Source organism: Chelmon rostratus, chromosome 4, assembly GCF_017976325.1.
Source record: "Chelmon rostratus isolate fCheRos1 chromosome 4, fCheRos1.pri, whole genome shotgun sequence".
NCBI lineage: Eukaryota > Metazoa > Chordata > Actinopteri > Chaetodontiformes > Chaetodontidae > Chelmon > Chelmon rostratus.
This window is the reverse complement of record NC_055661.1, coordinates 12,674,286-12,700,751: the sequence shown is the minus strand read 5'-3', so window position 1 is coordinate 12,700,751 and position 26,466 is coordinate 12,674,286. Positions and strand designations below refer to the sequence as shown.

Genomic DNA, 26,466 nt, shown 5'->3' with positions numbered 1-26,466 from the left:
CTACACCCTGCATTGGAACTAAATTTTGCCAATAAATGTAAATTACAGAAACACACCAATATGGAATTTTTATGGCCGATAACTGTAATTATGTATTTGTTGTTGCAGATACAAACACAATAAGACACAAGAAATACTTTACATCATTTTAGACAATTAATGGTTACCTAAAGCCCTTAATTCTGCTAATGTGAAGACACTCTGGGCAGGTACAGCTGATAGAGAAGGTGGTTTGTCTCTGCTTCAAAGTCTTTAAGACTTCAACTCATTTTCATAGATACTTTAAGTATCTATGAAAATGAGTCCCTGGGACAGTCAGGCTCTCCATGTGTACTTCACACAACAGAGGTTTATAGATCTGTATTTTTTAGAATCTCATCACAATGTTGCGTGATATCTCCAACATTGTGTTTCTCATCAGTTTTCAAATTCTTGGAAGCCAAAGAGGTAAAAGTAAAACTTCTTTGAAACAAAAAGGAACATGGCTAACACGAATCCTGTTAACCCATAGCAAACCAGTATGAAAAAATGATTTTTTTGGTCACAAGACAACGACAAGATATAAGCAAAGAACATCTGAGTTGACTGAGCTTATACTCCTAATGCTATCATGCAGGCAGAAGGTCTTGCCCTTGTAGACAAAGGCTTCACAAGCATGTAACGCCTTACATGTGAGTGGTGGTTGTTCCAAGCACTCAAGACTTCTGTGACCTCATGTCAGAGCACGAGTCTACTAGGTATTCACACTCAAATCACAGGATGAGTCAAATGCTGGTATTTGACGCAAGGGAATTTGAAATTAATTTGTGACAGATGAAATCAGACAATTATTCACATGCAATTATCTCCTGCATGGGTGTCTTGAGGCTCTTGTGACACCGTAGCCTGAGGGCCCCAGACCAGGCTTTAAAAACCAGCGTACCACTGGGCTTGTTTCATTGTGTCCTGCAGCACCTTCTTAGAGCAAAGAGACAGAATGGAGTATCACCTTGCTTCAGAGATGAATGGAGTAGTTGCTAAGTACCCGAACATGTGCATCGAGTCTAAACATGATGTTTTGTGCGGAGAAGAGAAGGACTCCAAGGATGCTGCAGACAAGCAGTCTCACATTGAGAAATCTTACACCACCATACTGAGCGAGCTCGGCGAGGACGCCAACCGAGAGGGACTTCTGCGTACACCACTGCGTGCAGCCAAAGCCATGCAGTTCCTCACTAAAGGCTACAAAGAAACAACTCAAGGTGATTATAGACTTTTCCCCCCTGTATCTTGTTGAACACAAAACTTTCAGTAGCTCTAACTTGATTCAAATCTCAAAATTTTTACATGTTTTATTTTCCATATTAGCTCTGAAAAGAACATTTTACCATGCCTAGAATACATTTTGTGACTACAGCGCCACCATATGTTTTTGTCTTGGTTTCTGACTATGAAACATTAAATGTTCACAAGTAATCATCCATTGCTAAATGCTAGGTCTTGGATAAATGGATAAGTAGTCCGTCACTCTGTCACTTTTGATTTCATGCTTTGCTCCAGTGCGACAGAGAGCGTAAAGCTAACATCTAATCCACAGATATCTTGAACGATGCAATCTTTGATGAAAACCACGAGGAGATGGTGATTGTCAAGGACATCGACCTGTTTTCTCTCTGTGAACATCACCTGGTGCCCTTCTTTGGCAAGGTAGTTATTCAGGGTCACCAAATTATGTGTTGGTGATAATCCAAAATCCCAAAACTGGATTTTTGAGGACAAAACTGATATTTTAAAAAAATTTACTGGCTAATCTTTTTTTCCTAAAGACATATCAATACCTTCAATTTGGCTGTTAAAGAATTGTGACCAAACAATTTACTAAGCAGGACATTTTACAGTCAAAACACATTTGTCAGTGATCTCTGGTGAATTAAGGATGTGATGATTTTACCTCAAACATATCTTTGGGATTTTGGTACTCTAATTATTTGTTAGTCAACACCTGACAACTATAAAATACCAATTCCAACAAAACTGTTATAAGCTTGAATCAATCTGTGACCTATTTACAGACAGTTATTCTGATCTGACATCTATTACAGACAGTAATAGATGTACATTAATAATACTCTGTTGAAATGTTCCAGGCTCACATAGCATACCTCCCAAACAAGAAAGTGGTTGGCCTCAGTAAGCTTGCTAGGTAGGTGAAACACGCACACATCAATACACCCACACCCAGACACAGACATTTGTTTAATTCGCTTCACTTTTTGCTTTTCAGAATTGTTGAGATCTACTGTAGGAGGCTTCAAGGTAAAACGTAACAGCTATAACACTGTTAAGTCAATTCTTCCTTTGTCGTCTTTTGTTTCTTTTAATTTCTTTCATGGTCCTGTGTGACATTTTGTGTGTTACTTTCTCCACAGTTCAGGAGCGTCTAACCAAACAGATTGCTTCAGCCATCTCTGAGGCGTTGGAGCCTGCTGGAGTGGCTGTGGTGATTGAGGCTGTGTGAGTATTCAGCTTTTTTCATCCATATTGACTTGGGTCGAAGGAACCTGTTTTTTGGTGATATCTTTCATTTTTACTCGCAAGTATTTAGGTGCATTTTAGGTGCTAGGTGCATTCACAAGCAGGATGCCAAAAGCTGGTGAAAGTAAGATGATACTTCGGACAGCACCTAGATTTATGTTTTAACTCCCATTTCTAACTAATGGGTTCTGTGCAAATCATTAACTTATTCTTTGAAATTTTATGGTAATTTTAAACATCTTCCTTTGTGTATTTCAGCCACCTGTGTATGGTGATGAGAGGTGTACAGAAGACTAACACCAGCACCGTTACCAGTGTCATGCTGGGAAGTTTTCATGATGATCCCAAGATCAAGAAAGAGTTCTTTGGCCTCACAATGAGGAAGTGAATAGCTTTTATTTCAGCAAGCAGTTCAAGTGTGGGAACTGCTTTAACAAGCAACACTTGCTGATTTGTGCATCTCTGCCAGTTTTACTTTCAGTAAATAACTGTATTTGATGGCATTGGTGGCGACCCTGCTCAATCTGATATTTTATTTGTATTTATTTATCTCACTTGTTCAAATGTGACATACAAGGAATGTCTTACCAAACATACATTGAAATGTAAAATCACATAGTGGTAAATTAACAGCTGCTGGTAATATATAATGATGGTATGGTTTCATGGTGATGGTTTCATGGTGCTTCAAGTACAATTACCAATGGATATTTACACTGAAAATAAACATAAAGCTGTTCTTATTTTCTGCTATGCTTATCCTTACTCTATGTTTTAAAAAGACAATATTTTTATTCCAGATGGTACTGCATGCCCTTCATGCGGACATACAATGATGAAAGTGGTAGAAATAAATAAATATGATTTTGTGCACTGCAGATTGTGAGCTCACTTTTTTTTTTTTTTTTGCAATGGATTATAGTTTAAATAAGTTTAGAAACAATTAATCATTCAATCACTCAATATAATTTACCATCACAAAAATCACACATAATAATAAATGGATCAACAATCAAAACCAGAACAACAACACCCAAGTTGAAAATGTAAAAAAGTCCTCCACTGCACCAGTCGCCTCGTCTCAGAAATACAACGTGCAGGCTTTGGTAGGATTCACCAGTGCATCATTTGTGTTATTCTCTTCTGTATTCAGTCTTTACTATTTGTACTTATGGTTTCTTATCATTTGCTCAACGGCTGTTAAAGACCAGCACTGCAGAAAGCTAATCATCTGTAAACAAAATCAGCAATTACATATGAGATGACCAAAGACACAAGCTGTTATAAATATAAAACAAAGTATGGTCTGTTTTAAAGTAACAGATAACCTGCATAATATCCTGCAGGAATTTCAATCAGGCTTTAGAACATACCACAGCACTGACACCGCGTTTACTAAAATAATGGGCAACCTCAGACTAAATTTGGATTCTGGTCCATTGTTATTATTAGTCTATAATCATTATTATCACTCTGACTATACATGCTGCCACTTGGTAACATCATTAGAGAGAACAATGCATGTTTCCATAGTTGTGTGGATTATAGAAAATTGTACATCTGTGCTGAACCAAATGATGCTGCAATTATGGACTCCATTCCTAACTGTCTTTTGGCAACAAATACATGCATAAGCAATCATTTCTTGGAAGGTAATCAAGGATAAAACTGAAATCCTACTAGTCTACTTCGTCATTACAAGCTTAGGAATGGGACGATGGAAAGCTTAAAGGTGTTGGGGAAATATGGCGTACATCAGCTGTCCCGTTTTTGGGATACAACACTGATCGATAACAGACTACGGTCGAATATTTAACAAAAACCACGTTCAGAGGATAGTCATCATCGTCATCGTTATCTGTAAGATGGTAGTTTGACAATTTCAATTGCCTCACACTCTGTGGAAGTATATGAAATTTTAGGCAGAGCGCTGCTGTGAAATGCAACATAGGTAATGACATTTTTATGACTCCAACTTTGCTTCTCACCAACGCCCAATCATTATCCACCAATTCAATAATATGAGCCGAGCAAACAGCATTCACTTTGTTTTGATTAGGTCACCATTAAAACACAAACTAGTTTGGGACAGCACCTTTTTCTGATTTACAAACAAAAATAGCACCATATATTGATACCAAAAAAGCTTAGAAATGACTTGTGTTGAGAAAAAACACAGCTGTTGGTCGTCCCAGATGGACAACACTATTATTTTAAGGACAGAAATATTAAAACAGTCTGCCCTAAAACAAAAGGAGAGATACTGTTTAATAATCTGGGGAGATTAACTCCCTGGATTAAATCTGAGGTTACAAGATTTGGTTTTATCCTAAATTCAGATCTAAACTTGAAGTTGCACATCACCAAGGTGACGAAAACTTTTTCCTCCTTGCAAACATAGCTAGTACGACCATTTATAAATCAAAAAAGATGCTGCCAACCTGAATAATGGCTTTCTATGTTTTATAGCAAATAATGTTTACAAATTGCCAAGATTCAGATTTGATTAGAAATTAGGACACATAAAACATTGCATAATATTATCATTTTGATAATGTTTTGTGATTTCAGAACGTTTTTCTAAATGTCTGAATAGAAGAAAAATATCTTATGACAAAACCTTTACAATTTGTGGATTTGAATTGGATTAGTGTTATTAAGTGCAGATTATTTAGTGTAGGCTTTGTTTTGTTTCCATTTATGTGTGGCTGGCTTCACAGACATGAAGACAAGATGTTGGATATACAGTACATCATGGAGTTTTCGTTTGTTGCTGATTAATGTGTCTTAATAACCACATAACAGATCACTAAAGTAAGACATGACACTCGAATTCAGCACCCAGATGAGTTATCCATGCAAGTTAATTAAGAATGTAGATACAGTAAAATCACAAGGATCATAACCTTCTAAACTGCATCAGCTAATAGGCCTAGCAACATACAGCAGATATTTAGGAACTCCATTTATTTTAGGACAAAACTGATCATTCCTGATTCGAGTAAGGGCCACAGAAGATATCTATTGGAAACCGTTATATGACATTTTGGGATCCCATGAAAGCTGTTATTACAGTATAAGAGCACAGCATAAAAGCTGAATAATAATAATAAGATGATAATGTATAACAGAATCAAATGCATAAAATGTATAACAAACGCAGGACACGGGGTAAAACAGCATTCATCAGCAGAGGAATAGCCAGCATGCTTCTAAAATATCCTTTTTCTTTGCTCACTTGTCGCAATTTGTTTAATTTTTAATGCAGGGACCGAGTTTATTACAGCAGAACCTGTTAATATAACATCGCTAGAAAAAGGCTGTTTTCATGAGCTACATTTCACCTAAATAACCAAAAATATTTAATCAACTGTATGTTCAGCAAAATGTCCAGGGAACCCAAATGCAGTGGAATCAAAACATGTATCTGTATTTTGTGAATATCAGAGATCCAAACAGAAGACGTGTTTTCCTCCATCTCTGTCTGTTTGTAACTGTACCGGCTGGGATATCATGGAGGGAGTTGGGTTGGTGGGGGGCTGTGTCTGCTGTTTTGTCTACAGTGCCGTAACATTTTTTTTAACCAGTTACTTCCACACCACTTCTTTCATTATGCTGATCTGTGAAGTGGAACGTAACGCTGGCGGAGTTGAGAGGTCAGGGGCTCCCGCTGCCTAGATACATACAGTCTAATATTAGAACATTTCCTTGATTTGTTAGCAGCATCTCTGCTGACTCCCGAGCACATGGCAACAGGCCGGCCAATAGGATTTCAGGAGACCACTAAGCCCCCTGCTCTGTATAGCAACAGTGGCATCCTTCCCTTATTTATTTATATAGGAGTTTTTTTTCCCACCGACTCATTCTCATGCTTCTGTCCCCCCACTGTGCAGCCACACTGTGCTCTCAAACTGTGAAAAAGAGTTGCGGTGCGAAGAGTAGTGCTGCTCTTTTACTTCTGCCATTCCTTTACCTGCATAAGATCTACAACCTACATCATTTTTATTGATTTTTTTTCATACTTAGATATATTTTTAAAGGTTTGTTTTATACCGCACCTTACAGATGAGTGGAGTTTTTTCCTATACATTACATGTAAAAGTGAAAACAAAGTGGGAAATGTCTTGAAAAAAGCTTGATTTTAATGAAGACAGAAGGTGTATCGAAGAAGAGGAGAGGAAATACCCAGAGGAATGGCATCGTGGGAAAATGTGGCACTCAGAGGGGACGGACAGCAACCAAATGGAGAGGATCTTTAAAAGATGGAGGACACAGGGGGAGAAGCGGTACGGGATAGGAGGAGTGGGGGGGTGGAGGGACATAGGATGGCGTGAGGACCGAGGCCTGTGGTTGGTTTGATCTGAGCCACGTGTGCGTCCAGCCACGTCTCTTCGCCGCTACATGGATGTCGATGAAACACTGGCTTCCCCTGCTGCCCGGTCCCTTCTGCCTTGGCCCAGGTAGGTGCGTGCTGTCCCGTCCTGCTGAGTTTCCTGATGATGTTTCATTTTTTCAGGCTGTTGTCCACAACAGAAGTTGCCATTTTGAAAGTTCTGTGCATGTTCAGTCTTCATATATCTCTTCGTCATTACAAGCTTAGGAACGGGACGATGGAAAGGTGTTGGGGAAATATGGCGTACATCAGCCGTCCCGTTTTTGGGATACAACACTGATCGATAACAGACTACGGTCGAATATTTAACAAAAACCACATTCAGAGGATAGTCATCATCGTCATCGTTATCTGTAAGATGGTAGATTGACGATTTCAATTGCCTCACACTCTGTGGAAGTATATGAAATTTTAGGCAGAGCGCTGTTGTGAAATGCAACATACGTAATGACATTTTTATGACTCCAACTTTGCTACCCACCAACGCTCTTCATTATGGATCCACCAATGCAATAATATTGCATGAGCCGAGCAAACAGCATTCACTTTGTTTTGATTAGGTCACCATTAAAACACAACCTAGTTTGGGACAGCACATTTTTCTGACTTACAAACAAAAATAGCACCATATATTGATACCAAAAAAGCTTAAAAATGACTCGTGTTGAGAAAAAACCCAGCTGTTGGTCGTCCCAGATGGACAACACTGTTATTTAAAGGACAGAAATATTAAAACATGAGAAAACGGGCTTATGTCATAAAGATCGTAGGACTCTGTTCAAAATTATGTTCATTATTTCGCATCTTCTCGGCAAGAACTGGACACAATGTACCATGAACATCGAGCCGTGAAGACTTTATGGCTGCGTACCATTCTAAGTATTTTGATGCTGACGCCATTTCCAGCGCTTCGACTTTTGATCTCCAATGCTGCATCACACACAAAATTTTTAATCTACCGTATGGTTCTTTAGAAACAGCATGCAGTCTAAGTCATCTAAAAAAATAAAGCAAATTTGAATTGTCATGTAATGTATGGCTTTTCAATACCTCTGACAGCTGAAATCAATGCTGACAGTATAAAGTTGTCTAAATTTAGAAGTAAAAAATTGTCATGTCTCATTTTTCTGTTAAAACCTTACCCATTTTGATAGGATCAGATCAATTGTCCTAAAAAAAAAAAAACAATCTGACCTCTCATTACAAAATATTTTGATTAAGATATTTTGATTAAGATTTTGATTAAGTTTCCTCTTGTAGAGCAGCTAGATGATACCCCCACTTCTCATCCCTTCAATAGGATATCACATTGTAAAGGGTATAGGAGGATAATAAACCGCTGACTAATCCCAGATGCTTCGAATAGGATATCACATTGTAAAGGGTATAGGAGGATAATAAACCGCTGACTAATCCCAGATGCTTAAAAGAGGATTTAGCCACAGTCCCACTGAATTCTTTACCATGTAATGGGTTTCATGATATAACAGTCATTATATTAAAAAAATAGTTGACAGACTTGCCAAAAAGCAAAATCCCATGAAATCCAGGAAATCCCAAAAGGCAAAATCCTACACTCCCTTGGACACTACGTGCAAAGATTTTTTTTAAAGAGCGAGACCTGTGGAGTAAAAATGAGTATCTTCAGTGAAAGATACACTTGAGGTGTCTTCTTTGGTAAAGACAGAAATCATTGTGAGAGAATGTATTTTCGCGCAGATCATCATTACATTATCAGGATGTAAAATGTTGATTGTGAGAGACACGACAAGGTTCATTGCTGAAGCAATCTGATTTTCATTGTTACATATAATCTGCTTCCGTTATGTTTCCAGTTATTCTGTTACAGCATATCTTGTCTGTTGCACAGATAGCAGACATTTCATTACCAAATGAACCTCTTATACTCTTGTTGTAACACAGCTTTTTTTCTGACAGATGACTACGAGTTTTGTGTTTTTATTAAGCATTGGGAAGTCCTCACAATTTAGAACGATCACCATTACTTACAGAGCCTGGATTGGGATTCATGCAACCAGCCTCTGTATACAGCCTGGTTTGCAATTATTCTGCTCCTCTTGATCACAGGAAAAAATTAGTGGGTGTTGTGGAGTGGGTGGTAAAGTCTTTGAACATGGTACAGTATGTGTATTGTTAGATATAGATGTATACTGTGATATAGTACATTTTCTGGCAAATCAACTGAGAAACTATTTATTTACTTATAAATCAAGTGAATTACATGACAATTCAAGATATTTCATCATGTAAAAATAATTTAAAAACCCAATATTGTCATAAAGCAGTTCCCCCCTTTTATTTGAAGCATTGCCCACGATGGTCTGATAAAGCCAGATTTGCAAACACAGGGTAAACGTTACGGAAAAATCTCTGAAATTTTTACTGTCACAACATATGGTGTTGATCATTTCAGTGCATCAACTTGTCAGTAACCGCAGTGATTGAGTTTATCTAAACCTGTTTTGTGGGAAGCCCCAACAAGTACTCAGAGTGACAATGCCAGAGGTTAAATTTAAAAATTAATTGGCATCAACACGCTGGGCAGCAATTTGAGAACACGAAGTGGTAATAAATAAATGCCCTTTTTAAACAGAGGCCCCGCAATACAACCAAACAACGCCGGCATAATGTCCCAATGCATGATTTTAGATTGCATGCCTGCACTTAAGAAGCAAAAGAGGCATGATGTGCAGCACAACAGCATCTAGTGGCTGTCTCCCCCATTTTACACAGACATTAATTCAGCTCTGTTACTACCTCCACTGTCAGCTTAATGGTGGAATAGCCATGGCCCCAATTTCATGTTCTTACATCTTATACAGAACAGGAAGGTGTAAAAATGGCACAACATTCCTGCCTTCAACAGGCTGCATAAAAGGGACTGTCCCAAATAGCAAAATAACAGCAATGTAGCAGTACAGGGCAGTGATTGCCAACTGGTGGCCCATGGGCCACATGCGGCCAACCAAAGCTTCTTATAGGGCCACACAATATTAATTAAATATGAATTCAGAAAATGCATATATAAATGTGAAGGTGGCTCAGTCGCTCCTGAGAGTGATTGTCAATTAATTTGCAAACCCCTGGGAACAAGCTAAAAAGTCCTTGTCCTAGTTCACTTGTTGTATAGAACTGCATTACTTTCCAACTCCATCCTCGCTACTCTGTAGACCCACCATCAAACCACCTGGTTTCCAGGCTGACCATCCCTGGAGCTAACAGCAATGCAATGTAACGCCGGAGTTGTTGGAGAATTCCATAGAGAAGCTCTTGTTTTGTACGTTGAGACAAGGGCTCATTGATTGGTAGTTGCACTGTGGGTTTTGCATTGAGCACTGACTGCTTCCTTGGGTAGAGGTGTGAGAGCATTTTCTAGTTCAATATCTACTTGTCATTATGGATTTTCCATTTTGTTAGGAGTCTGTACACACTGATATATGCCTACAAAAATAACAAACAATAATAGGCGTATTGGACCTAAATAATTTGAATTCATTTTATTTGGAAGTCCAGCCCCCACTGTGTCTGCTTGGAAAAATTCCGGCTCTGGAACAAATGTGGTTGAGGATCCCTGGTATGCGGCATAGAGTTATGAAACATTGCAAGTTATCACATCATTATTTGCATGCTAAAAACACTTATTTTTCCATTCTACAGTCCTAAGTGTCAAATGCTGTGCCTTTTTTGTCATAGGTTTTCCGATGTGAAACGATGCACGAGTCCTTGAGGAGGGAATCAGACAGTCATGTGTCAGTCTGTCACTCTCCAGTGGGATTACAGCTCAATAACTAGTGTCCAGGCATCTGTGAAGCAGCTAATCAGATGTACAGTAACATGCTGTGCTTGTTCTGGGTAGTTCCCAGGTATGAATCCCTCTAAGAAAGTGACTGTGAAGCAGAACAGTGCTCGACAATAGAAAACTCCCACTCAGTATATACAAGTGAAAACACAGGAACTACTGGCAATGTCATCACTCTGCTCTGTGATGAGGTTAAACCGGGGGTTCAGGCTGAGGAACATGCTTTACCTCCACAACACTGGGCAGCCTTGAACACACTGTTACCCTCTCTATCCTCAGCCATGAGTGTAACTGTAAGCTGATAGTATGCGATCAACAGCACTGTGGCACCTACCATCCTGCTGCTTCACCACCTCAATAAAACTTAGCTGGACTATTCAGTCTGTTTCGTGAAAATGGCAGAAGACGGTTTCCAGCTCAGAGCAGAGGACAACGAGCTCCAGCCGGCCGATTTCCTAGCGTCATCACTAGCATCCCTCCATCTCAGGGACGAGGCTGTGGTCATCAACGAGAGCACCAGCCATATGGTGGATAATCCTGAGCCCCATTCTGTATTTCCTGTGATGATGTCATCACTGTTTAACCAATCACGACAGCAGACAGACATATCCACGGCCACTAGGCCTGAGCCTTCACCAGCAGTTCAAGGTAAGATTAAAGGTGCTATATTAAGTATTTTTAAGCATACATACATATATATTTTAATAATAAAGGCAAATATGATGCACTTGAACAATTATAGTAAGCAGATGAGAAAATGATGAAGAAACAATCTGATAATAGAGGTTCTGGCTTGATGTCTTGTTTTCTTTTCATAATTTTTTGTGTCACAAAGCAGAAGATTTTCAAACCAAATTAGTGCTGCATTTAATGAGCCTTTAGAAAAGTCTTCAGACATTATGTGAGGAAATGTTTATGATGCTAATTTCTTCTTTGTTGTAAAGGGTTAACATGCGCAACTGTTAGTGCACTGGGTGACGGTACCATTTACAGTAATTACACTGCTACCTCAGTCTTAGTGAGAGATGGCTATCATACATTTATAACAAAGTGAGGTGAAGTTATTTCAGTCTTAAGGGGTTCATAGAGTAAAAGCCACATTCATTTTTAGTACAAAGTATTAGTTGACTGGCAGTTGAAAATATTCCAAGGTCTGGATGGGCATGGAAAACACTAATTGAGTGTGACTAAAAAAAGAAGTCAAGGTACAAGGACTGTGTACACTAAATGAAAAATTCAACTACACCGCATATGAAGCATCACAAACATCTGTGCTAAATTAAAACTTAGGAGAATCCAGCTAATACATTCAACAGTTTGAATTACTGTGTGATTTTGAATGAATTTAGTGAATAGGAGGCATTATTCTCCATAATCTTAATTCTTTATGAGTATAAAGATAAAGATTTGCCATAGGTGTGATTGGCACCTCTTGCTGGCATAGTTGTAGTCACTTAATGTAGGAACTAGCTAACACACTCTTTGTGCTTGCCTGTGTGTGCCCTTGTCTAAATGTAAGGGATATGTGGACGGTGGTAAGAGTGATGGGAATTTCCTGTATTTTCAAATCCCAGTATTGACAGGTGTGGCCAGAGGTGACATCTTTATATAGTTTCGTATGACCAACAGTCAAAAACCCAAACATATTTAATATAAAATGACAGAAGAAAAAGAAAAGCATTATTATTTAAAGAGTTTCTATTTAACTTTGAGTTGACTGAATGATTAACAGATTAATCGTTAGCTCTTGAGGACAATAATTCCACAAACTCCATGAGAAATGGAAGCAGCTGGGATCACATAATTTCAAGGCCTTAGTGAGTTGAATGATTCACCTAGATTTAAGATTTATTAGATGTAGCTTTTATTAGATTTGTATGCCAGGCAAGTTTTGACAGAGCTTCCCTGTTTGTGGGACTTGGGTTAATGAGTTTACGCCCTTTCTAATTTTACAACAGCATTCGTATAATTCCTTAAACATACAACTCTGTCTGCAGTAGCGATTTAATGCATCTCCAGGCATGCCATCACAAGTGCTGAAGGGATGATTTACATCAACTGCTAGCGACACGCCTCTCACAACTCACATGTATCAGCATATGCGTGCATAGCCACATACTGATAAAAACAAAAAATTCACACATAAATGTAATGCTTTCAGGAAATGCCTGACAGACAGGTTCTCACCTTTCCTTGCTTCCCTAACGCCACATTAACACACACAGTCACAATAAACACAAACAGACACAGTCGCACATCAGCTCCAGTCCTTCAGGCTGATATGGCATCTCGGTGCAGACAGCTGTTGTTTGTTAGGCGAGGCGAGGTCGAGCGCTAAGCAGCGCTGAGTCTGGCTGAGTGTGCCCGAGTGTTGAGGAGTGCCCGTTCTGGTATTTTAGGCAGTCAGACAGTGTCACCTGTCAGCAGACTAGTCTGGACAGAGTCTCCCACATGGTGCAAGACTAAGCAACACAACGATATCTCCCTCTGGAGTCCTTGTCAGTGGGCCAGCCGTGTGTGCTGAACAGCCACAAAGTACAGATAGCCACATACAGACTGGCCTCAACTGACATCAGAAGTAACACTGGGTCGCTGTACAGTTGATGTTGCAGAGTTCTTGGAGCCTGAGATGGGCCAAAACAACAGCGAGGCTCAGTCTCACACCCTGACAGCGTTCCTGCAGGACCTTTCCTCCCCTGTTGATCACGATGATGTGTTTCCTGCCCTAAGAACCAACATTGCCAAGGAAGGAGGTACTCTCCAGCATCTCTTTGTTCTGCTTGCTAGAAGTGTAACAGGTCTTTTGTTACATATTTAATCAACTTTGTTCATGTTCTTTCATATTTCCAGCTCATTTACTGCCTCTATTGTTTTGTAGTTTGTCAGTTTAAAACTCAAAACTTTAACCCTGGAAATTACCTGCTGTTAATCGATAAGAGGCTATATGTTGAGTCAATAAAGGATGAAAGGACGTACAGTATGACGGATTATCTTTCATGGAAGTAGTTTTTATACTTAAGAATGAATGGAAGCAAAGGACATCAACAAAACTGCAGCCTGTATCTCCAACAATTCAGACTGTGCAGAACATGCACTGTTAAATTAATAATAACAGTACTACTCCTACTCCTACTACTACAACTACTACTACTAATAATAATAATGCATTTTGTGTTTGTAATCCTGTGTCTGTAACCAAAATCTTTATTGCCTTTGTTGTCAGAATTTCAACCCAAGAACATAAATAAAGCGATGGCAGCATGTTACTCCAGTTCTGATGACAACCAACTGTCTGATGCAGAGTGGTACTGGGGAAATATTTCAAGGTATTCAGTACTTTCATATGGCCTCACCTGCTAACATAATACAGAACATTAATGAAATTCTCTTTCATGCAAATTTGTTTAAAATTGGCAGAAATGGCAGAATTTACAATGTATAAGTAGGAGGCTTTTAACACAACACATTTTGTCGGCGAGTTGGTTTCCTAAAAATCAGACACGAACTCTTTGAAACCTTAATGTCCTTTGTACTTGTCCAGAGAGGAGGTAAATGAGATGATGAGAAACACTCCTGATGGCACATTCCTGGTCCGAGATGCTTCCAGTAAGGTTAAGGGGGAATACACTCTCACACTAAGGTAACTACTTTTAAAGCTTATTTTGTGACACATACTGTATTAATGCTTTTCATGTGTTCATCGCATGAAAACATTATAACCAATTCTTACATTTTATGAAGTGAAACAGGATAAGGGTACCATAAGGCTCTGCATGTCTCATACATTGTTTTAGCCTTTGAGCTGCTAATATTATAATCATTATCAGCACTCTGTATCTCATGGGAAGGCTATAATCACCCCAAATCCAATAGGCGTACACAGAGCTCAGTTAATATTTCCTGCTTTCAAAGTCTAACTTTAGTTTTCTGGTTTCACGGTCTTAATTTAGTTTTACTGGTTTTAAAACGTAACTTTATACAGTTCCTGGTTTCTGTCCAATTTTAGTTGAATCAGGACAGACTAGGTTTCAGATATAAAGCTTTGTTGACTAGAGTTTGGCGCTGACTCCAGCGGTCAGCAACATAACACTGTCTACAGATGATGCGTTTCAGTCGTGTTTTTCCAGTCATCAGTCTCACATTTGTCTGAAGGAACAGACACGCGCTCCAACTTTAGTCAATGCTGTCTACACTGTCTTCCCCACACTTGGCTCCTGCTTCATACTGTGACCCAAAGCTTTTCTTAGGCTTTAATTCTAATGTCCATACACTGTGTGTTGGGCTGTGAGAGTTAGGGCTCTTCCCTTCCGAGACACAACAGCACTGTGGCTGAACAGATCCAGATTAGATGTAATGGAGGAATATATTTGCAGATTTGCTGGTTTCACACCGCGGCCGATGTAGAAAATGTGTTCATTTGGTCAGTGAGAAGACATTGTTGGTGGGATGCTAGCATCCACAGGTCTGTGCAGGACTACAGTTGGGGGTTGAAGACAATGCATTTACATCAGTGGGTTAAGCCCAATAAGAAACGCCTATCATATTTCCATATCTGAAATTCATCCCACACTGATAGCACAAGTATGATGCTGACCGGCTGCTCCTGTCTGCTTTAGAGTAAATATATCTCACACCAGCAACACTTGTGCTAGAGTTCTGCAGGGGCCGTGAAATTTTTGGATCACACACCAGGCACGTAAAATGTTCACATGCCAAAGTGTTTAATTTTTAAGAAACCAGAATGTTTGCTAAGCTCCAATCTTGCTCATTTTCTGTTACTTGATGCGCCATTAGATATTTGATTTGATGGGGTGGGTGGGTGGTTGCATACAGCTTTCCTTTGTAAACAGAAAGAACAGCAGTGTTAAGGTGCATAAAATAACATACAACTGAAAAGGGTGCTTTTAAATAGAGAAAGACTTCCCTTTGACTTAGTCTTTCTCTATTTTAGCTTTGTGTGACATTTATGCTTTGACTTTTGCAGAAAAGATGGCTCCAACAGACTGATAAGGATTTTCCATCAAGGGGGGAAGTACGGCTTTTCTGAGCCACTGGTGTTTCCCTCTATGGTGGACCTGATCCAGTATTACCAGAACAAGTCTCTGGCCCAGTACAACTCAAAACTGGACACACGACTACTTTATCCTATATCCAGATACCAGCAGGTGACTTTATGAGACCTCGAGCTGTGACTGTACGCTACCTTATATTACAACAACAATTATTTTGCACTGTTGTGATTATTTATTTCTACTAAATATAAAAACATAACCCTTTTCAGTTTTATTTATTGTAGAGGTTTATTATTATTGTTGCAGGTTTACTTGAAATTCTGTTGGCCTACATGTGGTTTTGGAACTAGAACTAGTAACAGGGATAATGACCATGAAAGCAGTTCATTTCAAGGATGTTTTGTCAAAAAATTTAGCAACAGTGGAGATAACAAGAAAAATGTCAGAGCCCAAAATCTACTGTAAAGTTACTTTGGATCAGTATAATTGCATCATAGGAGCTTTAAAAAAGGTCCTAAATATCTTTTACATTCTCGTTTGTATAGCAGCAGGTTGTGATGGAAGTTGACATTGATGCAGTTGGAGAACAGCTGAGGATATTTCAGGAGCAATACAAAGAGAAGAGCAAAGAGTATGACCGTCTGTATGAGACGTTTAACAAAACCTCCCAGGTACAACAGCATCGTAATCATCAAGACTCTATTTTACTAAATAAATCTGTGGTTTTATTGGTTAAAAGTAATATAAATGTTGTTTTCTTCTGAATGCTTTACCACAACAGAGCCTTGTTTCTGCTCTTCTCCAGGAGCTGCAAAGCAAGCGGACAGCCATAGAGGCTTTCGGTGAAATCATTCGGATCTTTGAGGAGGAGTGTGAAACTCAAGAACGCTACAGCAAGGAATACATCGACATGTTCCTCACATTAGACAACAGTACAGAGACTGACAGGTATGCTTCAAAATACAAACCCTTTTTTTCCAATTCCAAAATATCACTTTTTGCGTATTTCAAAATAAGAAATAAAACTCCTAACAGCCAACAAGCAGACTTTGAATGGTTTACTGAAGTCGTTCCTTCTCTTCCTCCTCCACCTCCTCCCTTTCCCAAGGATTCAAAGCAATTCAGATGAGCTGCAGTCAAGGGTGGAGGAGATCCACAGCAGCAAGAAGAAGTTGGAGGAGGAGCTGAGGGGGAAGGCTCTGGCTCACATGGAGGTCGACAGGAAAATGAACAGCCTGAAGCCTGACCTTATGCAGCTGAGGAAGATCAGAGATCAATACCTGCTGTAAGTTCAACCCTTCATCACCTCATGTTTCTATATTTTTTGTTTAATATCTACATATTAAAATACATATCAAGTTCATAAAAAGGTTTTGTGCATAGCATGTACCACAGAGCAAGATGTGCTAGCAACTGCAAGACAAATGTCAGAAAAAATTAACCACAGGTTACAGACCACACACTTCGGGATGTACTGTATCAAGCAGGTATCATACGATGTCTTAGAATTGTCTCATAAATCTATGTGCAAATCAGGTGACCCCACATCTGGTCCCAAATACCAGTGCAATTTAGGTGTGTTAACATGATTAACTAATTAGCATACAAACATGAGATGAAATACATCTCAGCTATCACTGATAACATGTTCAGTTGAAAAAAGCCTGTCACATACCAATGACACAGCTGAGCTGTAAACATAGAAAAGGCAATCAGCTGTTCTCATCCATGTTACCACAGCTGTGGATCTCCAGTATGCTCAGTACTTCACCTTATCATGACCTTAGGGAAAACGGCATCTTTTGAGCTGAGTCTAGCTCTTTTCTGTCTTCAGTAAATTCACATAAGCAGATGATGAATAGGCCACCTATTCAGGCTATGATAGGTTGTGAATGAGAAGTTTGCACAGTCAGCGTTGTGTCTTTACACAGATGGGTGCAATTACTTTCCACTGGAGAAAGACTTTAGGTCTGGTGGAGCTGCTGACATCATTACTTTGCATTAACAACTCTTAGACAGTAGAAAATTCAATGTGCCTTCATTTCACACAAGTGTGCTGTGGCAATGTATAATGTGACTGCTGCATATTCAAAGCACTACAATTGGACTGACACCGATATGAACAGCTTTTGGCGAAGCGCCTCTTTATTGTTAGAAAAGCCTTTATAGGCTTTCAATTGGGATTTTTGGTTAATTTTGCTTTCAATAGCCAGACAGCCATTATCCAGTAGCTACTAAATGTGTACCAAGGACCACGCTGGACTGCATCTCCCAGTCAGTCATGTCCTGAAAGATTTCAGTGTTGGAAACAAATGGGAGAAATTCCACTCAAATGTCTGTTTATTGACTCTATTTCCCATGTTTTTGTGTCTAAGTGACTAACAGGGACAACAATTTTTTTTAAATGGTCCAGTGCTGAGTGAGAACGCTGCAGCCACGAAACGAGCTGCAATGTAATCCCTCCATCTGTGCACCCTCAATGTATGCCCACTAAAAGTGTTCTTGCAACTGACCGGCTCAGATTATTGCATATGCACAGCTGGAAGCTGATAAGTGTCTGACAACATGACAGAAAGGATCTCTACAGACATAGATCTTTTTGTTCAAGAGTAAGATCCTTTTGTTTAACCAGAAATGGCCATTAAATCGCTCTCACCAACACCACCAGACTCCATTTAACAAAAACAGTAATTTTGTAATCATAAAACACACTTCAATCAAACTCATCAGAAACAAAATCAAACTCAGCAAAACCATCTTGGTTAATCCTTACTCTAATACAACCACCACCAACAACTATGGTTTGGTCAAAAGAAACACTTAATTCACTGTATTGTGAGAGGAGTGGGAGAGAGGGTGGACATCAGCAGGGGAAACAGTGTGCTGAGACAGAATATTTTCACCAGGCATCACAACTGGAGACACTTAAATATGTTGCAATTAAACAGATTTTCTTGGTAACATATTCATGCCAGGATGCTTCTTGAAAAGTTTAATTTATTTAATGTCCTGTAGTGTTCCTCCAACTTGGTAACTGGTCAGAAATATTCTTGGTTGTAAACTGATTAATAATTAACCATTAGCATCCCTAATGATGAAACAGAACTGATAAAGGGTAAATCTTAGAGCATGTCATTTTCACATGTTGCAGCCTTTTTACTGTGTGTTGTCCATGTTTCAGTTGGCTCACCCAGCAAGGCACCACACAGAGTCAGATTAACGATTGGCTGGGCATCAGGAATGAAGAAGAAGAGTGAGTATCCTCATTTATCCAGGTCTACTGAGCTTACATGTTTTTAATTAAAACTGAAACATGCAGAATGTGCAGGAATGTCTTTTGTTGCTTCTATTTGTTTTTAGTTACTTCATATAATCTGGCACTGACTAAAACCTGAAACATGCTTCTTCTTCTACTGTACACAGGTCTTGAAATACAGTATCTTTAGAATGTACAAATAGAGTGAAGTATGGCAGCGAAGCATATACACAACATACCAACTACCGTATGTTCTATTATTTCAAAATTAAATGGCATAAATACATTTAAACACAAGCTACATAATTGTTTTACTTACTAATCTAGGCAATAGTGCTTTTACGCATTTCCATGTGCCAGTTATGCAATTTTTTTTTTTGTGATGGTAAGTTCAACTGGCATAGAGCAAATAACCCAGGTTCAGTTGCTCACATTTGTTTGAAGGACGGGTCATGACATTCACCTGCCAAGGCATCAGAGAAGAGGTCATTATTGGTAGTTGTGGCGGGCATGGAATTCTTTTGAGAATTGTATGCTTCAAAAATAATTCCTACCTAATCTAACGACCACCTCCCCATCATCCCTTAGCCCGTACACCCTGGCAGACGATTCCCACCAGGAGGAGAGGAGCTGGTACGTTGGCAGTATGAGACGGAGGGAGGCAGAGGAGCTGCTGAAGGGAAGGAAGGACGGCACCTTCCTAATCAGAGACAGCCAGACTCAGAGAGGCTCCTTTGCCTGCTCAGTTGTGTAAGTACCATCAGATTTGCATCTTTTTTATGAATTTAAAATTGACTTAAAGACATTTTGCCTGCTCTAATCACAATTTATCATACATTTTTTACCAAATGTGGGTGCAACAAATTAAACACCTAACAAACTACCCTAAAAACATCCATAATATTATTGTTATGAGTTCTGTTATAAAAAATAATATATAAATAATATGTTGTAAATGTTCATTGTGCAGAGAGTGACAGATTTCCTCTCATGCAGGGTGGACGGGGATGTGAAGCACTGTGTGATCTACAGGACGTCCACAGGGTACGGCTTCGCTGAGCCCTACAACCTGTACTCATCGCTGCGAGAGCTGGTCCTCCACTATCGACACACATCCCTGATCCAGCACAACCAGCAGCTGAATGTAACCCTGGCCTGGCCCGCTCTCAGCCAGCAGCCCAGCTGAGACACACCAGCATGCCACCCTGATGGCACTTTCCCAAAGCTTCACTGTATTAGCACTGAGGACGCACCAATATGGACACTGTTACCAGGCTGTAACAGAGCACCGGTTAGTGTTTTCACTGTATGAGAAACAATGCTCAGATCTGGATAGCTAACAATCCTACACTGGTAAGATGTCACTGTAAACAAAAACAAACAAACAAACAAAAAAACACTATTGAACACAGTCACAGAAATTGCTTTGCTAAGTTACTTGAAACACATTGTGAACAGCTTCTCCACAGTAGTTTTAAAGGTTATTAACAGCTTTGTCACTTAAACACAATAGCTGCATATGTAGCTCCTGGCATCAGTCACATTGCAGCTCTGTACTTTCTTTAATGCCTAATACTAATATTAGATATCCTATTTACTCGCCATCTGCACATTAGGCTTGCAAAACACAATCGGGATTAAGTACTTAGCGTTTAACACTGAACTAAATCTGTTGCAGCAGTATTGAGGTAGTACTGAATTATTGCTTCATGATGACAACACTAGTACTGGTATCAGCGAATTTCCCAAACCTGTGCTGGTAGCTTTTTTTCTGAAAGGCAGGTACAAGAAATCCTAAATATTTAAGAAGCAAATAATAAGTTTCACACATTATCCAAGTCATGGTCTCTACATTGGGCCAATCTTGCCTCAAACATTTTGAAAACATTCTTGTCCAACAATCCAAATTATTGCTCCTTATCATGCTGTGCCTCAGCCAGCACACAGTGCTCCAAGCCAAATCCACTTCTTAAGCTTTGGAAAAAGTGAACTTGTTGCATCCATCCACAGTATCTTAAATCCATATAATCAGTGCAGTTGCAGTGTTAGGTGCTTTTGGGGAACTGAGCTCAGGATGGGACTCTGCACTACCTAGCACACACGTATTATGGGTAGTGCAGAAACTGAGGAGACACACAAGCACTTTATCCAAAACAAGACAACCAGAACAAAAACAGGCACAGAAGTGAGAGCTGTGCATCTTACCACTGATATCTCATATTGATGTTGCCGGTTGAACTGAAGTTGAAAGCTTTTATTTCTTTGATCAGGAATATAAAAGTTATTTTCTTACTGACATCTGGGAATCTTTCAGTTTTCACATTGAGATTTTCAAGAGCGAAAGCACTCAATCATGTCCTGACTTCATGGTGTACATTTCTTCATAATTTTCAGGACATTACAAGCAAGACAGAACAGAAATTCATGGATTCTACCTCTGGGATGTATTTATGCTTTATAGCATTGTCATTATAGCATCTTTCAAATTATTCTGAAGGAAGATATTGATATTTGTTTGTAGAGAAATGGGACAATCAGGGTAAAGTTTGCGGATTCTATGTGTTGCTTTAAGTTTGCTCGTTAACACTTTTAAGAGTTAGTAATAATATATGAGTGGGTATTTACTGTGAAGCAGCAGACACAAAGCACAGGCAAATACAGAAAGCATTTCTGTGTTACGTACAAGCAAATATACAGTTACTTAGGTACTGTATATGTGAGATATCAGTCTGGTTCAGGTCAATCTTCGATGAGTCAGACAGGTGTTTTTTTTAATTGTTTTGTTATTATTTGGTGGGAACTTTGGTTGGAATCAGTGATCCAAGAGCTTTGACAAGTCTCTGGAGCCTGATGTGGATTGATAAAACAAGTCTTTTAGATTTCGGGTTCTGGTTGAAAAGTGCCCTTAAGTGTTTCTGTCCAGCCATCATAACTTCCTTTGTGTTACTGTGAGGACAGGTGTCTTGTCCCGTACATAAGTACAATGATGGGTGTAAACAACAATGTAGTGATGAACCGAACACTGAGGTTGTGTCTAGCTGGATACAAGACTCCAATAGCACAAGTACTTTGGAGTACCCTCAAGGAGAATATAATCATTAAACATAGTTATTTTCCTATAACTGACTGCTTTTCAGCATCATATTTAAATAATTATATTTTTAATTATTTTGTAAAAATTTGTGTCTAATAGACCGTATTCCCCTGGCAGTTGCCACAATGAACTAACATCACACTTGGTATAAGAAATTGCACACATGAGGTAGGTCTCTAAGTTTATGTAAAGTTTTTAATAGAAAATAAGCAGAAAAATGAAAAACTTAGATAACGGTTTCATTTCAGCCATGAGCTAAAGTACACAGCTAGAGGCTGAAAGGCTAAAGACACGTAGGCTAAAAAGGTATAGCAAAATTATGGGCTGTTAAAAACTAGTTACTTCAACAAATAAGAAATTATTATATCATAGTTATTGACCAAACAGTTATAAAATTATCACCATGACTGCTTGAATTTTGCAGGCATGTTAGTTAGCTAGGTATGATTCCAGCTATAGTGGACCAAATAGATATGTTACCAAAAATGTGATAAAATTATGATATTGGAATTCACTTGTTTCATGCATGCTGGTACACAGCTCTCCTTAAAGTGTGAGGTTTATTCAAAATGGTGATGAAAAATTACATCTATAATGATAAACATCATTTGAAATGAAAATTGTTTACATTTCAGGCCTATGCAGGTCCCTCTAGCCCTGGACTGGTAACAGGGACTCCTTTGGTAGTACTTTTTGAGAGTGGACATGAAGTGGTGCTTGTGGGTTACAGTGACTCATTCAAACTATTTTTATAGGGGAAAATACAGTAGGCATTAAATATAGCATAGTCCATTTGGTCACTGGTTTGATTACATTTTCATTTTTCTGTATGCATTTTTTCCTGATTAATGGGTCACCTTATATGCGCTTCTCTCTTAGCGTTTGTTAGTCAAACACATGCTTGATGTTTGTTGCGTACATACACTTGAAGTTATCAGTTTATTGTCATGATTGGAGTTGGAAAAATTGTGTCCAATTCCTACTTTGTGGCAGTGAAAAGGTGTAAATGTTTGATTTTGCATGCCACCGTTGTGTAAAGGATTACTTAGGTATTATGTGTATTACTAATCATAATATGGACATTGTGGCTGGGCACTGTTTGGATACCAGCTCTAGTGCTACAAGTTCACCACCAGCTATAAGATATGTTTCGTTACCGTTCTTTGATGGGTTAGCTGCATTCTATGAAATTCAAGGGTTTTTTTGGTGCTCAGCACTCATTGCTGTAGTTGTCTTTCCAAGATCACCTGTCAGTTATACAGTATGTTATACTGTGACGTCTTTATCAAAGTCAATGGCAAAGCTTTCATGTTGGGTGTCGTCTGTTGAGTTTGTCACCACGTGGAGCTGAGGTATAGTGTTGCACAGTGGTAAAATGTCTAGTGCTGCTGTGCACAGATTGTGGACAGAGCGTGCCACAACCACTAGATGGCGGTGAAAGCAGGACTTTAAACCTGTGTGTAGTTACTCTTTTAGGCGAAGAAGCAATTTTTAAAATTTTGGTTAGCTGTTCATGCTGTTTTGTAATACACAGTGCTTATTGACAAGCAGTACTATACTGTGTAGAATAGGACTCCATCTGTTTTCTAAAAGCAAAAAGAGGGAATACTATTTAAAAGACTCACACCTGCTGTCATCAGACTGTTGAGCATTCATCTTTGTTAGCTGGAATTCCTGTCTTACAGGATGTTAATTAAAATGGCAGTTTTTTCAGCTTATATTAACTTGCTACACAGTAAACATGGATGGAAGCACCTAAATGACTGTTATGGTACTGTTAAGGTATGTTGATTGCATGTCTGGCATGTGAAACCATATCGTAGGCATATGTCAATTAAGATATCTGTTTTTTTTATTACTTTTTGCACACTGAACAGATTGAGTTTTAAATCAAGTCCATAACTTGAAATACAAATGTATTTAACATTGTCAACTCTAAAAGAGAAACTTCACATATCCCCGTAAATTTTGTAGCGGAAATGCAGAAAAGGTATACACCTTATATGTGCACAAACACAGGCTGCAGCACTGCTCTGTGGGGTTTCGATTTAAAGCATAGCATTTGCACACAAGTATCTCACGTGAGGTGGAGATACTGTCCTCACGTACATCCACCTGAAGCAGGTGGACATGTGGTGGTGCTAAATATGGACAAGTTGCTGATGAGATTGATATGTCATGGCACTGATAAAGCACTAATAGGAGTTTTTAAAAAATCCTGTCTCTAATGAGCTGACCACTTAGTGATTAGTACTGTAAAGTCAGACATATTTGTAAGTGTATGTCCTCAATTTGGCCTTTTTCTGTTGTCACTGTCTGTTTTTTTTTTTACTTTACTGTTTTATCATTGTGCAAACAAAAATTAAATAGAGATGTACCGAAAACACATTAGAAAATGATTACTGTTTCACAGGAGAAGAACTGGTGTCTAATATCACAAAATGTGTGTCATGATGTACTTTCAGATGAAATCATGTTGAGCAGTTCTCTGTCAAACCAATATTTATCTTGATAGGTACCCAGGTACTAGTTATCTTGGTAAGCTATCTAGGTAGCTTGTCAAAATTTCAACATTGTAAAGGCCATGTTTTTGACTAAAGGAGAGGATAAATAAGTGGTTATTTAAACTTGGATTTTTAGACTCCTGTCTTCTTTATTTGAATTTGCCAGTTCAGTAGCATATGCTCCATAAAACCTTCTACCAAGAAGGTTTAAAATCAATGAGACTTGTTCTTATTCCTGAAATTTTGTGCTAGATACAATGGATTTATGGCAGGGAAGACATAAATGGAAAGTCTGCCTAACTGGTGCACACTGTAGTAATGACAGCTACAAACCTTTGATTTCAAACAAATGAGACCCGGTTGGACTCTTTTAGGAAGGACTTTCCGTCTTGTTAAGTAAGTCAATTTACTTGCGTTGATGAGATTGATAAGGCTTCATACTATGAGAGTCAGGATATGTTCAAAAACATTTGTAGGGAATGCAAACTTGAGTCTTTTGCAGAACTGGTCAAGAACAGTTTATCAAGTGGTGAATGTGTTGTTATACAGAAATGGATCTGCTCAGGTACAAGGTGAGGTATAGTTAAGTGAAGGGAATGGTTATGTAGGGACTGTATAAGCAGTATAGAAGGGTTTGGAATTATGCTGGAGATAAAGTTTTGTAAGCATAGGAATGGTTATGTTACTTAAGGGTTTGATGCGGATATGCGCAAGGTGGAAGGAGGGAAGTTATACTTGCATTCACGCAGTGCTTGGTTATCATTCAGTGGTTTGTCCATATCCATCATCTTTCTTCCATGCCATCAACACGGTGGGATCTAACCATGTTTGTCAAACAGAAACCACAACATTTTGGGAGATTAGTTTGTTTTCATCGCACTCGAGTTAGATGGGAAGATCATTATTAAGTTTATTAAATGTCTGAAATCCAGTGACCTGATATATTTAGACAGGTTTTGTTTGACTTTGAGCTGTGCATATGATCAAATACCTCTACCTGTCTCTGCATCACATTCAATGTAGTACCTGTAAAGATGATGTTTCTGTAACTTTAACTTTCAATTTTTCCATTGTGGCTGTATGGACTTGTCTGTTTTAATCTAAAGCATTAGCTGCCCATTGTTAATAGCCTATCGCTGTGAGAAAATACTGCTATTGTAAATGTTCATCTACTGTACTGATTATGCAATAACATCCAGCTTTTTTGAACTAGCTTGTGTTTTCTTTAGAAGTCCTATCTGAGGAAAATTGATGGTTTCAAACATTTTTCGTTGGTGTAAAACCTGACTTTACCCACTTCAGAACATCATTGTTCATGTATGCACTTTCAGATCCCCAAATAAATTTGAAATCATGGTTTAATGAATTGTGAGTATTATTTGACATGCCTGGACTTGTCAAGTCTAACCAACACACATCAGAAATACCATTTACTGTTTACATTATAAGACTGGGGCAAAACTCAGATTATGCTATACAAAGACTGGCGACACCATGTACTGTACCACAGTACCACATGCTGTGGCTTTACAAACCTTTAGCAGATTCAAAACAGTTGCACATAGATTTACTTATTGGCATTAACTTGGTCATGACCAAATGTTTCCCGGTATGCTGCATAAAAGATATAATTTTCAAATACGAATGGCTTGCTCTCTTGGATTAAGAGAACATGTGTGTGCATGTGTGTGTTTCAAAAACAGTGATGGGTGAAATGCAGAGAAGAAGTTCCCAGTTTGGGATCAATAAAGTGAATAAAAATATTTTAAAAATTACATTAAAAAACATGCAGGTAAATTGAGAAATTATTTTAATCTGTTGGTGTCATTATCACAGTTTAATTTTCATAATGATAAATTGCCTGTACTTACTG

General features: G+C 38.7%; 2 protein-coding genes across 2 annotated transcripts; both read left to right on the top strand.

The window, feature by feature from the left end:
* The first annotated feature begins 976 nt into the window (after positions 1 to 976).
* On the top strand, positions 977 to 2,902 carry LOC121605864 (GTP cyclohydrolase 1-like). The gene is made up of 6 exons (XM_041935973.1): positions 977 to 1,241; positions 1,577 to 1,686; positions 2,127 to 2,182; positions 2,264 to 2,295; positions 2,409 to 2,493; positions 2,773 to 2,902. The coding sequence occupies exons 1-6, from the start codon at positions 977 to 979 to the stop codon at positions 2,900 to 2,902; spliced, it is 678 nt and encodes a 225-aa protein (XP_041791907.1).
* An 8,220-nt stretch (positions 2,903 to 11,122) lies between these two features.
* LOC121605357 (phosphatidylinositol 3-kinase regulatory subunit gamma-like) lies at positions 11,123 to 20,181 on the top strand. The gene is made up of 11 exons (XM_041935240.1): positions 11,123 to 11,375; positions 13,328 to 13,480; positions 13,951 to 14,053; positions 14,269 to 14,367; positions 15,712 to 15,892; positions 16,285 to 16,410; positions 16,545 to 16,687; positions 16,848 to 17,024; positions 18,921 to 18,992; positions 19,584 to 19,745; positions 19,992 to 20,181. Exons 1-11 carry the CDS (start codon positions 11,123 to 11,125, stop codon positions 20,179 to 20,181), a joined length of 1,659 nt encoding a protein of 552 aa, XP_041791174.1.
* Positions 20,182 to 26,466: the final 6,285 nt, after the last annotated feature.

Excerpts from the sequence above, each read along its gene's own strand:
- LOC121605357 (XM_041935240.1), top strand. The coding sequence starts at position 11,123 with ATGGCAGAAGACGGTTTCCAGCTCAGAGCAGAGGACAACGAGCTCCAG. Across the intron at positions 13,481-13,950 it reads CAACATTGCCAAGGAAGGAG|AATTTCAACCCAAGAACATA; the intron begins GTACTCTCCAGC and ends CTTTGTTGTCAG. Across the intron at positions 16,411-16,544 it reads CGTTTAACAAAACCTCCCAG|GAGCTGCAAAGCAAGCGGAC; the intron begins GTACAACAGCAT and ends GCTCTTCTCCAG.
- LOC121605864 (XM_041935973.1), top strand. The coding sequence starts at position 977 with ATGGAGTATCACCTTGCTTCAGAGATGAATGGAGTAGTTGCTAAGTAC. Across the intron at positions 1,687-2,126 it reads TGGTGCCCTTCTTTGGCAAG|GCTCACATAGCATACCTCCC; the intron begins GTAGTTATTCAG and ends GAAATGTTCCAG. Across the intron at positions 2,183-2,263 it reads GGCCTCAGTAAGCTTGCTAG|AATTGTTGAGATCTACTGTA; the intron begins GTAGGTGAAACA and ends TTTGCTTTTCAG.